The sequence below is a fragment of the Pogona vitticeps genome, chromosome 1, assembly GCF_051106095.1.
Source record: "Pogona vitticeps strain Pit_001003342236 chromosome 1, PviZW2.1, whole genome shotgun sequence".
Lineage (NCBI taxonomy): Eukaryota > Metazoa > Chordata > Lepidosauria > Squamata > Agamidae > Pogona > Pogona vitticeps.
The window spans coordinates 85,682,543-85,700,057 of NC_135783.1; the positions used below are offsets into that span (position 1 = coordinate 85,682,543).

The 17,515-nt window shown below is 45.0% G+C and overlaps 1 protein-coding gene and 1 long non-coding RNA gene across 20 annotated transcripts in view; one reads left to right on the forward strand and one right to left on the reverse strand.

Annotated features, from left to right (window-relative positions):
- Nucleotides 1–2,931: 2,931 nt before the first annotated feature.
- LOC140706523 (uncharacterized) lies at nucleotides 2,932–7,233 on the reverse strand. Its single transcript, XR_012086174.2, has 2 exons — nucleotides 7,110–7,233; nucleotides 2,932–3,996 (listed from the first exon to the last, which is right to left on the reverse strand). It is a non-coding gene; the product is annotated as an uncharacterized LOC140706523 (long non-coding RNA).
- A 1,227-nt stretch (nucleotides 7,234–8,460) lies between these two features.
- The window catches only part of PTPRK (protein tyrosine phosphatase receptor type K), a 412,999-nt gene continuing 403,944 nt past the window's right edge, over nucleotides 8,461–17,515 (forward strand). For 12 of the 19 annotated variants that reach the window (XM_078383360.1, XM_078383362.1, XM_078383363.1 and 9 more), the window contains exon 1: nucleotides 8,561–8,776. In XM_078383360.1, the coding sequence (XP_078239486.1) occupies nucleotides 8,674–8,776 (103 nt within the window). In that variant the 5' untranslated portion in view covers nucleotides 8,561–8,673. Of the gene's footprint in view, nucleotides 8,777–17,515 lie in introns of all 19 variants that reach the window. The other 7 variants (XM_078383361.1, XM_072996885.2, XM_078383359.1 and 4 more) reach the window with 3 other exon arrangements.

A 17,515-nucleotide genomic window follows, 5' to 3' on the forward strand; every position in this document is an offset into this window, starting at 1 on the left:
ACTCTGGGATTCTTCCAGGGGCGTAACTCAGCTTTAAATCAAAGTGTGTACATTTTGTTTTCAAAATAATTCCAGAATGGTTTGCTGCCACTGTGTTGCCAAAAAAAGGGGGGGCAGCCCTGTGGAAAACTCAGTGGTGTGGTGGTGGCCCCCTAAAAAATGGGTGGGGCTGTGTGTGGTCTGAATCTTACCCCTGCCCTTCTAATGACAAAAAGCTTTCAGATTTCACCTGGTTTAGTCCAGAAGCTGTTGTGTCAGTGGAGCCTGCAACCCACAAATAAACTTTGATAATAGGAATTGTAACTGGCATATAGCAGAGAAAGATGAATTTGTTTCACATCAGCCTTTGTCAGATGACTATAAAAATAGTTCATTCTAAAGGAAGTGCTGGTACAGTCAGCCCTGTCTCTTTAAGGCTCTATAAAAGAAAGGGAAACATTATGGGTACAACTTGGGATATTTTCATTTCATGGAAGGAACTCCCCACAACAATCAAAATGGGATAGATTTATAGAATATTACTGGAGATAAGATCAATACAAACTCCGATTGGTTTTTCAAAAAAACACACACAAGTTTTTCCAAAAAGAAAACAAGGGGAGGAGGGAAATTGTGGTTTGTAAGTACCCCACATTTTTAGCTGCTGAAAATAGGTAACCATGTTCCAAACAGAAACAAAGTCCAGAACCAAGGTTTATTCCAAAAATAAGCTGATGGTGGTCCCTTAGGAAGGACAGTGTTTAGCTCTCTTATCAGGCCTTTTGACCCAGGACAAAGAGAAATAAAGGGCACAAGAATTTGCTGCTGAAGGCCATGAACCTACCTACATGCAGCTCTTATGCTGCCTGCATTCTTCTTTGGGCAGAAGGAAACTTTAAACAGGTGGACTGAGTGCATCATCAATACAGCCATTGTGGACTCATGTTTGGACATTCTTCTGTTCTCCTCCATTATTTCCTCACATATGCTAAAGCTTAGCCAACAGGCCACCAAAATTCAGTGTGCCAAAATTGCTAGCAATAGCCTGGCAACATTCCTATCAAATCAACAGTGAGATACGAATTCAGCAGAAGTGTATTCCTAGAGAAGGATGTACCAGCTGGGAGAAATGTCTGGACACCTCCTTCTCAGACCTGAACAAACCAATAATGACAGAGCACTTCTTGAACACAGTAAAGTGCATGTAAGCCCATCCCCACCCCACAGATTTGGCAACATAAAAGAAGCTGGACATAGGCCTTGGTCACACGAGGGAAATGTTTTCTAGTTCTTCCGATACTTTCCATACCTCTGTTGTACTGAATCGTGGTTACGCAGTTTATATCCCAGGATGACGTGCAGCCTTTACTCCCAAGAACTTTTAGCCGTACTGATTTCTTTGATTCTGCCCTCTCTGGACAACTTTCCTCCTCCTCCCCCTTTCGTTCCAGTTGCAACTTGCACATGGAGGCATGGAAATTAGAGGGAGCATTGATCAGGGAGGGATTTGTGTTTAGGAAAGGGTCCCCGTGTTGCACTGTCTGCTCCTGCAGAAATGTATTGCACACAATGGACTTGGATATATCTGAGCAGCAGTACTGGTGATCACACACACTCCGGTAACATTGGCAGATCAGTGTTTCAATGTATCTTCCCACCAGAAAACAAAGTAATTACCTGCCAGTAATGTAATGGTGATGCCCCCCTGGTGACATAATTTTACCAATGTATTGATACATCGGGCACAGTTTTGTTTTTGTTTTTTAAATTACTGTACGCACTGCAGTAATGGTGGCCACCTTCCGGGCTTCAACTCTGAAAAGAAGTGGGGCAGGTTTTGCACGCATACAATCCCGGTACGGCATGTACTGGTACAAAACAACACAACCCTGCTGGCAATGGGGAAATGTTCCACAGTTACACCACTAGCCAGGAAAATGTCTCAGTCATGACTCTGTGTCATGTGATCAGGGGAAAAAAATACTGACATAACTGGTGGATAACTACATAACATTTCCCTCGTGTGACCAGGGCCCCGCTTTGTCACTGCAGACCACTGCATGCAAGGATATGTACACCTACAAGCTGAGAGTGCCAATGGAACTTGACAACAAATTATCATTTATAAAATAGATACATTATTGTGACAGTAACACTTTCCTTAGTGTTGGTGATAAAATAACACCCAACTGTTAACATGCTTTCATATCTTTTCCTCTGTAGCTCAGTGTTCTCTGTGTAGCAGCCAACCGTCTCTCTGAGTTTGCTATGCACAGAGTTTTTTCGGAAGGAGGGAGGGAGGGACTAAAAGAAAAGATGAGAGGAAAAGCATTCCAATCAATCTGTTGCTTTGTTCTCTTTCTTGTCCCAACCAGTGTAATGCATTTGGACTCCAATTGCCCTTGCTATTTTTCAGCAAAAGGTGATGCCAGGAAACGGAAGTAATACTATATATTCTGATTATGAGGAGGTTGTCTGCTTTGAGAAAGGGCCAGTGACATTCTCAGTGGGTTAAGAAACTTAAATTTAACTCTAACTCGAAATTGAACCAGGAAGCTTCTATATGCAATCTGTGAACCAATTGCAGTCTTTCCCTTCCCAATCTTGTTGGTATCTTCCATTAAGTCACATCCAACCTATGGTGTCCTTAATAAAGTGAGTGAGATACTTGAGGAGTGGTTTTGCAAATGCTCCCTCTCCCAAGTTTCGAAAGCTAAGGATGTTTTAAATCTAAGTCTTCTGAGTCCTAGTCGGTCACTCTATCTGCTACATCACACTGTCTCTCTTAGTCTTTGGACTCTCATAATTATGGAAAGTACTATTAATGATCTTATCTGGCAAGGAATGAACAATGATAGTAATATGTAATGCTGATCTTCCAAACATTGAGAGGTTTCAGATGTGCAGCCTTTACTCAGATTTATTTTCTTTTGCAATAAAGTTGCAGGAGACTTATTGGCATTTTGCAATATATATGTTTATTTACAAACTTAAAGGTTGAACACAGTGGACATTCAACACAAAAGACTTTCACAGAGGCCCCTGAATGCGCTGCTCCATAGTCAGAACTCTAAGGGAGAGCAGCTAACCTCCTATGATTCTTGCCGAGCCCAATTCTCTGTGTGCCTTCTATCTGCTGCAATCTGTCTTCCTCCAAAAACTAGCAGTAGGCTTTTAGGCACACACATCCAGAAGGATGACATCATCTCCAGCAAAGGGAGAAGAAGAAAAAACAGCCCCCCCCCTTGCAAAACAGCCACTGGCCATTTCCATAGACAGTTATTGAAAGCCATTCCTTCATCTCCTTAACAAAGAGAGGGATATCAACATTTTGCCCGGACTATTTACAAGTCAATGTGCCAACCAGGTACGCATCAGGGAATCTTCACTGACAGCAAACCTATTCAGACTAAGTCAAGAGAGTTGGGAGGGATCCCTGAAGGTCAAAAACCCTGCCTGCCTTCTATTTTTTTCTATGCCATCAAGTCCTTTCTGAGTTATGGCAACCTGTGAACTAATGACCTCCAAAAGGTCCCATCATTAATACCCCCGGCTCAGAACATGCCTTCCTTTATTAAGCCAATCCAACTCATGCTAGGTTTTTCTCTTCTCATACCACCTTCCATCTTTCCTAGGATTACTAGCTTTTTCAGTGAGACTTCTCTTCTAATAACATGTCCAAAGCACAATACTTTAGGTCTGATAAGAATTTTTGGCTCATTTGAATCAAATCTCATTTATTTGTCTTTCTGATGGTCTATGGTGCCTGCAAAGCTCTCCTCCAACAGTATATTTCAAATAATCAAAACCCCAAAACAATACATTACATTAATCATGCAAATCCTCTGGGCCATGAATATCAACATGCAAATTCAAATACCATTGGGAGCTTTAAAAGTAGAGATCTACCAAGCATATGTAACAAACTTTTGCACTTGCAAAAATGTTCCGCAGAAGGTCCTTCCCATAAGGCTCCTGGTGGGATAGGGCAACAAAATTCAATTAGGAGAGGGAAGTCTGAAAGAAAAAGCAAGTTCTTTAAGCATATGAAAACTCTGGAGGTATATGAAGCAAAACTGGTATCACGATGAAATTCCATTAAGTAATGTACCATTATAGAAAAAGCCAAGAAGTATTAAGTAAGGAAAGAAAGTGGAAAATTGAATTTATGTTTGAATGAAATGCCACTGTTTGTTATTTTAATGCATCACCAAGATATTTATAGACTCATTACGGTAAGTGGCAAGGCATCCATGGAGTATGGTCATCTATAGGTTACTCTCTGTGTTGATAAATTACCTATACTGACAATCAAATTCATACAAAATTGAAGAACACTAAACAATGCCTGAACTAAATGAACAGCCAATTTAAAAAGCACTGGAAACTATAATTGTCCATAGGAAAAACTGCACTATCCAGCTGGACATTCATTAGAACAGCTTGACATGTCACAAAATAGTGACCCAAAATTCCTCAAGCTCCTTATTCCAGGCTGAGTAGTATCTACCATACAGGTAAAATTCTGTTGCATAACTATGTGGGTGCAACTCAATGTTGTGCCTGTGGTAGATGAGACAGCAGTGAGATGAAAGTCTTATCTAGAAAGAATTTCTGACAGTGCATTGCACAACTGGTCACACTAGGGATGCAGAACTAATTGCACAATTGAATTGTGCAACCTCTCCTTGCCAACCGTAATGCTCAGCCCATTTACATAGGCGTAACTTTACATTGGGATACACAGTGTCGTACAGTGGATAAAATGAAGGACTAGGACTCAGGAGGACTGGCATTGAATCCCTGCCCAGCCATGTAAACTCACTAGGGTTGTGGAACTGGTAAAGCTACTCTTTAAATATCTCACTTATCTTGAAAGCCCTAATAGGGTTGCTATAAGTCAGTTCTGACGTGATGGCACACAACAATAATTTTGAATTCTGCCTGCATGAGCAGGATGTTGCCCAATTGTGTGTATACACACAACACAAATGAACAGTGAAGAAAGAAATTGGGTTGTTGTTGTTTACAACATGGACTAGATCAGTCTGACTCAGGTTATACCTAAGATACTGGGACAAACAGCGATCCTGTATTCCAATTATTGGAAACAAAGCCTAGCAGTTGTCCCAGTATACTTCCAAGCATAAGCAGAACACAACAGTACCTAGGCTGCAGGGTGGGTTCTTGGAATCATAGCTCCACAAGTAACTGTCCCAAGTTCTGACTAAATTCTGCTCTTAGGGAAGAGAATGTAGAATGGCCAGTAAAGGCTACAATTCCAAACATTCTTATCCCAAAGTAATAGGCTGACTCCCGTGGAGTGTGGATACGATTAAAGGCATTATTGCTATTCTCGAGGTCCTTATTTTAGAACAACCCTGTCAGATTTGGCAGAATCTTGTCTTATCTGCTACGTGGATCAGATTTATTTTGCATTTTGCGTGTGCCAATTCCCTTTAAAAAGAAAAAGGAAAAGGGGGAAAAACTGGTTTCGTACCTTTCTTCAACAAGCAGTTGCAAGTGAGCCCAGATCCTAAAAACAGGGATCTATTTATATGCTGGAACTCAGTTAAATTATTTATCATGTCTTTAAAGCAAAGGAAAGCATGCCGCTTATATCCAACCCTATAGCACTTAAAGCACTCTCTGGGCAGTTTGCAATTTAATTTTGTAGTCTGCACATTGCCCTGTCCCCCCAGGTTAGCTGGGTACTCAGTTTATTGAATTCAGAAGGGAAGAAGACTGAGTCAACCTTGAACTGGCTGAGACCATCAGGATCGAACTCAGGCCTCGAGCAGTCTTGACTGCAGTATTTTAGTGTGAAATGCAGTGTTAAACTCATTTACCCCGACAAACCTCAAGGCTATCCATATGGGGAGCTTTCCATATAAGCAAAGTCTTCCTTTCAGCTTAATTTGGTAGGTGCTGTCACCAGTGTGCCCCTCCACTTTCTAGTTTGAAGTATTTCAGCGTAGCCCATTCACTCAGTGCACAAGCCGCCCCTGCTTCAGAGCTTCAAAGACGGCGCACACAGTTTTCTGTACTTTCAAATGTGCATGTAGTCAATGGTATTTAAGGCTGCAGTCCTATGCACATGTTTACTGACAAGTTGTTGAAATATTGTGGATAGGACTGGGATGCATGATATCCAAGGAAGCAAGTCTGAGTAAACTTGGTGGAATTTATTTCTAGAGAAACATGCACAGAACATTGCACTAAAATATGTAACTTGGGCAGAAGATTTACATAATGCCATTATGGAGCTCATAAATCCCATGTGCATCTAAAAGCTTTAAAAAAAGAGCAAGACTTGTAACTGACTCTCCCATATGTGTTTGTGTAAAGAGAGAGTCAGTTAAAACACTTGATGTACAGTATATGTACAAAGTGTAATATATACTAGGGAGAGAGGGAGGGAGGGAGGGAGAGAGAGAGAGAGTTAAAAGCCTTGTTCCATACATACATACATACATACATACATACATACATACATACATACATACATACATACATACATACATACATACATACATACATACATACATACATACATACATACAGGTTTTCCTTACAGACTTGTGTAGAGGAAAAGTGATTTCCTTCGGTAAGACTCTGAGCTCAGAATCAGAAGGTAATTCAGGAATCAGCAGACACTTCCTGAAACATATTCTTTGCATTTCAAAGTCAGCCATAAGCTTAGGTGAATTGAAGGGGCAGACTGTTTACATTAGTTAATTCACCGTCCCTGTTGCCTGGATGTTTATGCGATCAACGCCTTTGCAAGTTCATTATCCATGTTAATGACGCTCTTGCCACGGTGGAAGTTCATTACCTGTCCCCGTTCCCTTGGGCCCCACCCCCGCAACCAGGCATCCGTGCACCTCCATCGGTGGCCTCAAGGCGACCCCCCCCCCACACACACACACGTGTCTGGTGCTATCCTGGAAGCGCCACCACGACCCTTTCGCTCACCAGGCGACCTTTACCAACACTGCCCATCCTAAAAAGAGACCCCGTCATCTCCGAAATCACCTCCTGCTTTATCTTCCTATCGGCCCCGTATCTATTTCCCCACTTGGTCACGTTTTTCAGACGTTTTCCAAGAACGGGCGGCCCCAGCTACTTACAACACCGGAGCCGCCGGAGCGGTTCTAGCAGGACTGCTCTCGGCTGTCGGCTGACACCGACGCGGAGATCCAGGAAGCAGGGCGGGGGGGGCGGGGGGGAGACTTCTCCGGAAACTGATCAGCTTTCCCTGCCGGGGGAGGAAAGAGGGGGCTAAGGCAGCAACACAAATTCACATGAATAAAGCTAAGGCGCTTGGTTACGTCGACTCTTCTTAAGGCAGCTGTCTTTAACAGCTGGACAATCCAACAGGTGGAGCCTTCCCTCACCTGGCGATTGAAGCTGCACCTGCTGATTTATCCTGCAGCTGTCGAAGCAAAAAAAAAAGCTTCCTTTGTAAAAGGATGCGAGAGGGCGCCGCGGGGGGGGGGGGGAAGAGGGAAAGGCGGCAGATTCGCAGCCCAAATGTGTTCGGAACTGTGCCCCCCCTCCAGATGTTACCCTCAGCTTTCCGTCTCTTTCCCTCTTTGTTCCAAGAAGATACGCAGTCGCAGGAATAGCAAGGGGCATTTAGTCGGGAGTAAGCAGTCTCGAACCACGGCTCCCCGCGGAGTAACTGGGGTTTACTCGGGCGAAAACATGCATAGGGCTAGACTGCAGATATTGTAAAGTACAATGGGTCCTTACTCCCGCCCCCCCTCCCTTTTCAGAGCTCAAACCTGCACTTGGCTGGGGAGATAAAACACCGACGTGCTATGGCTAAGCTGCTGGCCGAACTCGGAAAACCCGGACCTCCGGAGAAGGCAGGCGCGAATGCCGTCTTCTGTCCTTCGTTGCTCGTGCCGGGGTCTCAAGATTAACGCGGGCCCCTCGGGTGCCCCCCCCCCCGCGCTCTCGGGCGAGAAAGGGAACACGCGCACCTTGCTTTTTCTGAACGCAACCCTTCCCGCTCCGCACCCATACACACGTTCGGCTCCTTGCCTGTGCCTGCAAACCCGGCTGCTCAAGGACCCAATCGGAGCCCGGCTCCGGCGGGCGGCCGCAGCCTCCGCGGCGCACGGATCTCGCTCTCTCTCTCTCTCTTTTTTTTTTTTTTTTTTTTTTTGTGATTTTGGAGAAGGCAGCTGCCTTCCCTCTTCCGCCGGACTGCTCGTCCTTGCTCGAGCGGCAGGAGGCGCTAGCGGACACGGCTGGACCGGGCTGTGCAGAGGCTCCCGGCCGAAAGGAGTCCCTCATTCCCCCTGCCGAAGCGCTGAGAACCGGAGGGCTGGCCGCTCGGGCGCTCGGCTCCTCCCTTCCCCCCGCTCGCGGAGCCGCCAAGTAACTCTCCCCGAGGACAAGAGCCGCCGCTGCCGAGCGCAGCCCGAGTGCCTGGCTTAGGATTGCCCCTGAAGCGGGAGGAGAGGGTGCCCCTCAGCCCGCCCGCCCGCCCGGCGCGAAGGTGCCAAGGAGAACTGTTGCTACTCCGGCGCCTTTGCCTTCCTCTCTTTCCAGCCGGGCAAGAGGAGGAAGAGGAGGAGGAGGAGGAGCCGGACTGGCTGGGAAGGCGAGCTTTGCTCCCGGCTGCCAGAGGGAGCGAGCGAGCGGCTGAGCGGAGACTCCTCGCAAAAGTTCGCCAAACTCCCCATGGCTCCGGCGGTGGGAGCCGTCGGCTTGTTGGCGGCGCTCGCCTCCTTCGTCGCCCCCTCGGCGGCTCTTCTGGGAGCAGCCCGGGGACAGTTCTCGGCAGGTAAGCGGTGGCTTCACGGGAAGGCGCCTCGGTTCTGCGGCGGGAGGGAGGGGAGGAGGGCCGCGGCCGGAGAGTGCGAGTCGATACTACGTGTGCCTTTTCGCTTCGCCTTGCCGGGTTTGGGAAGCTCCCGGTCGGGGGCGAGGGCGCTTGGGTGCCGGGGGGGGGGGGAAGAGAATGGAGAGACGGAATAGTGGGGGGAAAGAGAACCGAGCGGAGGGTGTTATAGATGTGCTGGCTTCCGAAGGAAGAACGGGGACCAACCTCGGCACCCCGTGGGCAAAGCCCCCACCCCACCCCGGCGAAGAGTAGTTGTTGGCTCTCTCCGCTTTAAGAAGGTGAGGGGCAGCCGAGCGTTCCACTTTGGAACGTCGAGACATCCTCTGTTGTGTTCCGAGTCGCCGCTTCCGAACGTTCGAAATCCTTCCCCGCCCGTTCCCCCCCCCCCCCCCGCTAAAATCACGGGGCATTCCGCTCCCTCGCTGAACTGTGCTTGGCGGATGCTGGGGGGGGAATTTGTACAATATCGCCCTAGGTAGCCCCTTAGATATCGCCCGAGGAGACCTGAAAACAGATCGGCCAGGGACGGACTTCCAGCCCCCCCCCCCAGTTCTCCCCTTCCTTTGTGGTCAGTTTTCCCCGGTGGTGGCGGCGGCGGCTTGGCTCTGTCGGGGACTCTCTGTGTGCCCCTTTGTTTCTAAAAATGGTATAGGTTCTATTGTCGTGTGGGGCAGAATTGAAGCGCGCTCGGTTCTGTGCGCAGTCACTTTGGCGACCGCGGCATCTCCTAGGACTTGTCCTTTCAAGTTTGTCTAATAAGTTTACTTCAACATTGGAGGCAGTTGTTACTTTGTACCTATAGCGGAAAGAAGGCCGGTCGGCTTAAGGCGGGGAGGGGAAGTCCGCTGTGGGTCACTCACATCACTGAACAGGGGAGTCTTTCTTGCAACCCGAGCAGCTCACCTTTCTTCTCATCCCCTCCCTCCTCTCTCCCCCCCCCATGGAAGGCGCTGACTTTCGCAGCCCCTTTCTCTCCCAAGGGAAAGGGGAAAGCAGCCCCGGAAGAGTTAATGCCTTGGCGCGATTATCTGGGCGTCCTAAAGCAAACAAGCTGCGCCCTGCCGCGACAGGCCGATCCCGCCGAGCTTTTGTTGACTTTCTGTGAGTTTGTCGGGCTAACTAACTTTTGGCAGCGGCGCCCATCGCGGCTGTCTAACCTCGGAGGCAGCGCCTTTACCTGGGAGGGACTAGGGTCCTGTGCACGCGCACGCTCCACTGCCGGCCCGGAAAACCTATAGGGGTTGGTGTGTGTGTGTGTGTGTGTGTGTGTGTGTGTGTGTGTGTGTGTCGGGGGGGGCGGCGGGCGGGGGGGGGAAAAGAGATTCACGCCGCTTTCAACCTAGGCTTTGTTTCTCGAAAAGGTGGCGATTAAGAGCTAAGGGAAGTCATCGGAGGGTTTTTTTGCTGAACTGGGAAGGGGGGAAAAATCTCACAGGAATGCAACTTGACAGCAACGAAAGGAAATGCAGAAAATCTTAACAAACCTGCTTGCCCAGCTTAAGGGGCGCGCTCACACAGGAGACACATAGGCACATATTCCACATGAAACCTTTCCTGTGACCCCTCCCGCCTGCCCGCCCTTAATTGCCACCGCAGAAAAGGAGACCGATCTGCTCGTAGCAGCTTGTATACATAAAACAGTACTGTATATGTATGCACTTCCTCACTTCAACTTAAGTTTGGGATGGGGGGGTTAGGTCTTTGGCAGAGCCCTGTTTTCTTTGTGGGCTATGATCAGGTGTTCTGCAGCCATTGTTAAGCTGAAATATTGTGTACGTGCTCATATGAGAGTAAGCCCCATTGCACTCAGTAGGGCTCCATTCTGAATGGGGAGAGGTTGGTCTTGCAAGGGAAACATGCCAGCAAAAGGCAATAAACAGCATTTACAATTTGCAACAAACACCCTACTTTGGGCAGGATTTAAATCGATTGAAAGTTTGAACTGGGACATTGCTGGGATTAAAACTGCCTCTAATTTTCAGCATTAGGAAATGTATATTTCTTTTGGTATATTTTTATCATAGGTGTAGGCATGTTATGTCATTTGCCCATATCCAGAGAACATTTGTGCAGACTCCTTTTGTAATTGGACTTTCCTCTTTGTGCATATGTTCCTCTAGGTATTTTTTAAATGATATGTACAGTTGCAGGTAAAAGAAAGGAGCTGGCAGCTGTATTGTTTACATTGGTATGCTTTTTACACAGACCTGTCTATGCAAGATTACATGTTCCTCATGCCTGAAATGTAACATGGAAATTTGCCATTTGATTGCCACAATCTGAATGCTGTCTCAGGATGTTGTTAAATTTGTGATCTCTGCTCAGGCTTTTATTCTGAAAAGTTTGTGCTGTGTTGGTTAGTTGTATTCCTCCCCTTGCCCCTTCACCAAGTGGTTATGTAATGATTGTCTCCTACAGTTACACAGTACTTTGTGGCTTACAGTGTTACAGTAATGGCCAAAGAGTTACCTCATTATTGTGGCATTTTACTAGGTGTGGTGTTAGAACAAAAGAGGTGGTGGGAGAGAGAAAAGAAAGAGGTTGAAATGGCATTCTTAGAGAGTAATTCACAGACCATATGCAAGGCTACAAGGATTAGATTCAACAACTCCAAGTGGTCTATGAGTGGTTCAAATATTTTTAGATAAATGGTCACTTAAATAAATTGGATCTATATTCCAGTATGCTTGAGATGGTGCTTTTTTCTCCATGTTAATCCTGTACTTAGTTTCACAGGGAGTTTGAGAAATGTGTCAGGAACCTTGGAGCTTGGTTGGTTGTGTCCCTGTTGACTGGGTCCCTGGGAGTGTAGATTTTAGCTTGAAATTAAAACTCATCTTTTTTCAGCTGCCATAAACTACAACAAATTAGAATCATATGGTTCTTGAGTAGAGAATATTCCAAAGTATGGCACGTATGTGGGATTGCATGCCTCTGCATGCAGTTCTTGGCCACGTCATGCAGCCCAGAAGCCATTGTGACCCTATTCCTTCCCCCACATCTAAAGCACCAGCTCATCAGTAGAAAAAAACAACAACACACAATTCTGATGGGTGGTTTCCCCAGTACTAGCAGTGGCTGGAAAAAAATACAGTCATGCCCTGCTGGACAATTACCCCACTCTACGACAAATCTGATTTACATTGATGTTTTTGCGGATGGATTCCTCACTTTGCAGGCACCAAAAATGGCTGCCGTATGGAGGATATTCGCTGGACGAGCAGGTATTCAGCCCAGATTTTCAATGCATTTCAATGTTTTTTTTAAAATTTCGTTTGACGACGTTTTCGCTGTACAGTGAATTTACTGGAACAAATTAACGTCATCAAGCGAGCCACCACTGTACCTTTAATAGGAGATCACACCAAAGCTTCTCCCAAGCTCTTGGCTATCTCCCTTTAGGGACAGACATTCCCAAGCCACTGTTGGTGGTGGTCACTGGGGCCCCTTCAGCAATCCCTACATATTTCAACTCAGCTTCCCCACCCCACCCCACCCCATCTTTCTTGTACAGAATCATGTATAGCCTGTGGCTCTCCTACACTAGATGCAGTTCTCGGGGCAACCCTGATTTTCAATAAGCTCTTGTGATTCTCAGCAGTACACTGTTGTTTTGTATAGTGAATCCTCTTCAGCATGTTTTCATTTTCTTCAGTATGCTTTTCGTGGATGGCTGAAATCTCTGTGACAAAGAAATTTGGGGTAGAGCAAATTAATGCAGAGAGACTGCTTCCTTCTCTGATAAATACATAAGGGTTGCCAAGGGCAAAATTAGTTTTATCAATACAGTGTGTCTGTGCATAAACCAAGTCACATAGATTTGTCACCCAAGTTTTTACATCATAATTGGTTTCTGTATCTGCCTTCAACTGATTATATAAAGTTCATTGTAATTCCTGTCTAGGGTTCTGTATTAAAATTATCAGGTTCAGTGTAAATGTTGACTGTCTTGATCATCATTTAATTAACATCTTTAATAATATCAGCCTACTAGCTGTGACTTCTATATCTTAGAGATGTGCATCACCAACAGAGTAATTGAAATTTTATTGTACTCTTTAGTTTATTTCTTGAATCAGTTGCCAGTTGATGGCAGCAGCTAAATGTCAGTTAAGCTAGAGTTGATCTTTGCTTCAGATTATGGTGTATTGACATCGGACCTAAAAATGGCCTACAAATCTGTGTAAAAATGGCCCTGCTGCAAGTGAAATTCCTGATGCTTGTCCTCTGCCTCTAGTCTGCTCTGCTGAGATTGGAACCCATTCAGTGGAGGAGATTAAGAAGAAGAGGAAAAGCAAGTGAAAAGAAAATACTGGCAGGGAAGGGAAGATAGTAAGAATAAGCTCTTCTATTCGTGGGGGAGATACAGGTGGCACAGAGGGAGGCCGATGGACATGTTTGTACCCTGTCTAACTCCTGCAGGCATGGACAATAGTTGGAGACCCAAACCAGGATCATCCACACTCATATATTTTTCAGCCCTCATGTACGGGTGTGAAAGCTGGACAGTTAAGAGAGCCGACAGGGAAAAATTGATTTATTTGGAATGTGGTGTTGGAGGAGAGTTTTCCAGATATCCTGAACTGCCAGAAAAGACAAACAAATGGGTCTGGAAGTTGAGTCATGGCAACTGGACCTCTTTATTATTAGGTTGAAACATTTCACTCTTCATCTAAGTAGCTTCTTCAGTCTGAGGAGAGTTGGTAGGAGACCCCTGGTATATCTTCCACATTGATATATCTATCAGGGGTCTCCTACAAACTCTCCTCAGACTGAAGAAAGCTACTTGGATGAGTAGCGAAATGTTTCAACCTAATGACTCAAATTCCAGATAACTTCACCTGGATGACTGAGAATCTTCAAAGGAACAAATGGGTCCTAGATCAAATCAAGCCTGAATTGTCTCTGGAGGCAAAAATCTTGAAACTGAGGTTGTTCTATTTTCGGTGCAGCATGAGAAGGAAAGATTCTCTGGAAAAAACAATAACGCTGGGAAAGCTGAAGTCAACAGGAAAAGAGGAAGACCAAATATGAGACGGACTGACTCTCTGAAGGAACCCACAGGCTTGAGTTTACAAGACCTGAGCAGGGCAGTTGAGGACAGGACATTTTGATGACTGCTCGTTTGTAGGATCTCCATAAGTTGGGGACAACTTGGCAGCACACAACTGCTGTAAATGGAACCTTCCACTTAACGTTGCATTGTAAAGTGTGGCTGCTGTTCAAAGTTTCAACTATGCTACTTCATTCCACTGCCCTGCCGCCTTGTGAATTTTCTGCTCTTTGGAGATTTTTGTTCATAGTCTCTTTTTTTATGGAGTGGGGGAGGGTTTCCTTTGTCAAAACTACCAACTTGGCTGATAGATTCCTCCTTAATGGTCCTGAGCAAAGTGTGGCTATGTTGATGTTAATGGACTATAGCTTGCAGCATTTATTACCACTCCTGATGACAAACCTCAACAGCATCTTAAAAAGCAGAGACATCACCTTGCCAACAAAGTCAAAGCTATGGTTTGTCCTGTAGTGATGTATGGAAGTGAGAGCTGGACCATAAAGAAAGTTGACCGCCGAAGCATTGATGCTTTTGAATTGTGGTGCTGGAGGAGGCTCTTGAGAGTCCCCTGGACTGCAAGGAGAAGAAACCTATCAATTCAAAAGGAAATCAAGCCTGAGTGCACACTGGAAGGACAGATTCTGAAGCTGAGTCTCCAATACTTTGGCCATCTCATGAGAAGACTCCCTGAGAAGGACCCTGATGCTGGGAAAGTGTGAGGATACAAGGAGAAGGGAACAACAGAGGAGGAGATGGTTGGACAATGTAATCGAAGCTACCAACATGAATTTGACCCAACTCCAGGAGGCAGTGAAAGACAGGAGGGCATGGCGTGCTCTGGTCCATGGGGTCATGAAGAGTCAGACACGACTAAATGACTAAACAGCAATGAAAGCCTAGGAAAGGCTGATAGGACTTACAGTCCAAGCACGTCTGGAAGGTTGTACTTCACTCATCCTTGTGCTTGGGGTGTTTCAGGTTACATATGAACAATAAGTAGGTGAGTGATTCTTCATCTTTGGGGGGAAACATACATCTTGGATTTAACATTGTTGCTTTCTGTGTGTTTTCTATGTCTTTCAAACGCAGACATCTTTGCAGAGAATCACCTGGCTTTTTAATTCATGTAAGGTATGGGTTTCACTTTCTTGGCTTTATACCAGAAGATCACCCAGCCTGTAGACATATGTATGTGTGTTCCAAGAACTCATGGGAGTGAAAGAACAGGCAGGAGTTAATAAGTGCCTCCTTTTTTTATGAGTGGAGGTGAAAGGTGCTTGATCGTCGGCACATGCCTCTCACTTTTTATTACATTTGGCCACAACATAAAGTGCAAGTCTCTGGTGAATTTTTTTCCAATGTATTTCAAACCCCAGACAGTAAAGTAAAGATCCAGACAAAACATTTAAATGGCCAAATTACAGCTGGACTTCCTTTAGCACCTTTATCAAAACGTTTGTTTTTGGCTTTTCTGCCAAGACATGTTAAGATTCTCATCTTTGACTGGCTCATGATGAACCATGCTGTTTAATGGTTGTTGTGGGTGTTACGGGCTCTTTGGCCGTGTTCTGAGGAACACGGCCAAAGAGCCCGAAAAACCCACAACCATCAGATCCCGGCTGTGAAAGCCTTCGACAATACATGCTGTTTAACTTGGTAGAATGAACTTTTGTAGAATTAGTAAATCTGTAAAATAGCCACCTCTACAAACTATGATGTTTTAAAAATTAAAAAAATTGACTTGGGATCTAAATTTTGATTGGAAGTGAAAAATATCTTCTGGCCTTTCTAAAGCTAGCTAATCTTAAAACTAACCAGGCAGGAAAGGGGCTTTTTAAATGGAACAATAGTATCAGAAATAATTTTTTTTAGTTTAAAATGTTTCTGGTGGAAATGAGTGTTAGTTAAAACAATATAATCCAGTTTGTGAGATTTTGTGTTTTATATTTTAGGCATAAATGCAAGTTTCTACAACAGGATGGCATCTGGAGTTATGGTTTCTGAAAGCAATTTAAGTTTCTGCCAGTTGATTTAGGTTGTGATCTTGCTGGCCTGATCAGTATAAATGTTCCACCTGAGTGGCACATCTCTGATGGAAGACTTTGTAGCTCAGCAGTGGCAGCAGGAGTCCTTAACACAATCATTTATCTCAGGTCATGACTCTGTAATCTCCTAATTTTCACTTTTGCCTCTGATTTAAAGGCCATTTCACACAATTGGTGGAGATAAGCTGATAAATACAGAGTCACTACCACTGGATTACTGCATCTCAACAGAAGATGTTGCCTCCAGCTGACTAGCTTCCTTCAGGATTCACCTTTTCTCTGTAGATAATATTTTGCAGCATTGGGTCAAGCCACATGGTAATAAGGAGGTGTGAAAGATGATCATCAGAATCAACCTTAATTGGAGTGGGGAAAAGATGACCCTCCAGTTGTTAATGGGCTGCAGCTACCATTGCAACCTGTGATAGGGGATGATGATGAGAGTTGCCTGAGCGAGGAGGACTGACAGTCAAACACACAAAAGCTTATGGCAGATAAAATTTGGTGGACCTTGTTCTTACTGCATGAAGACCAGCATGGCTGCCCTGCTGAAAAGTTGCATTAAGTTTGATGTGGCTTCCTCCCAGCACCCAACTGTGACCTTTGGCTGCAATCCCAAATCTGCCTAGTACAGAGCATGAGCACAGAAGGACTTACAAATAAGCAATTTGACAGAAAAGCACCTGCAGTGAGCTGCTACAACTAACTCTGCATTCTGTAGTGAAAGCAGTTTGCGTGCTACGTTCTCCTGGAGGAAATCCTAAGGAATTATTGTGAGCTATTAATGTATCCCTGCTTGTTTCTGTAAATTGTATTACATGCACAAAAATAACTTAGGAAAGTACAGAGGGCTAAATCTGTTAGTCTCAACTAAAGTAGAGTCATCATATAACTTGGAATTGTGTAACACAGGTGTGAGCTTAACAAATTCATGCATTCATTCAGCTGATGTTACTCTTGTTGGGACAAACTGTTGGATTTAATAATGATTCTATGCCATCAGGTAGATTCTGCTCTCTTACCACATTTCTGCATGGGGTTGTGATAAAACTCCTCGGCAGATGATGCAGATATCTTGCTTACCAGAATGTGTGTGTAACCCTATGAGTTCCAGTTACATCTCAGATGGTCAACTGCCTCATCTTTTCTGCACTTACTCTGTCAAAATCTAGCATGTTTATAAAAGTTCCAGCTATGTTTCTGTTTGCAGAAAGAGGAGATAGTGAAGGTAGCCGTGTGGTCCATCTCTAGAAACAAAGGATCTGGCTTGAATAATAATTTTAGTGGATCACTGAAAAGTTATACAGAAGATGAGTTTTCAGGCTTTCCAGAACTCATTAGACAAAGATAGAATAAAATTGGAGAGCAAGGGAGCGGCAGGAGAAGGGGTGAGACTGTAAGCGGACATCTTGATACCTTCGTTATAGAAAGGATTTGCAGTCTCTGTCTCAATGGTGCCATTACTCTGGCTAGTTTTGTTTTTGTGTTGTTTTAGTTTTCCCCTCTTGCCCCACTTACAAATCTTATGCCTCTTAAAACTGAAGAAGAAACTCAAAAACTTGCTTGTTTGTATACCACCTT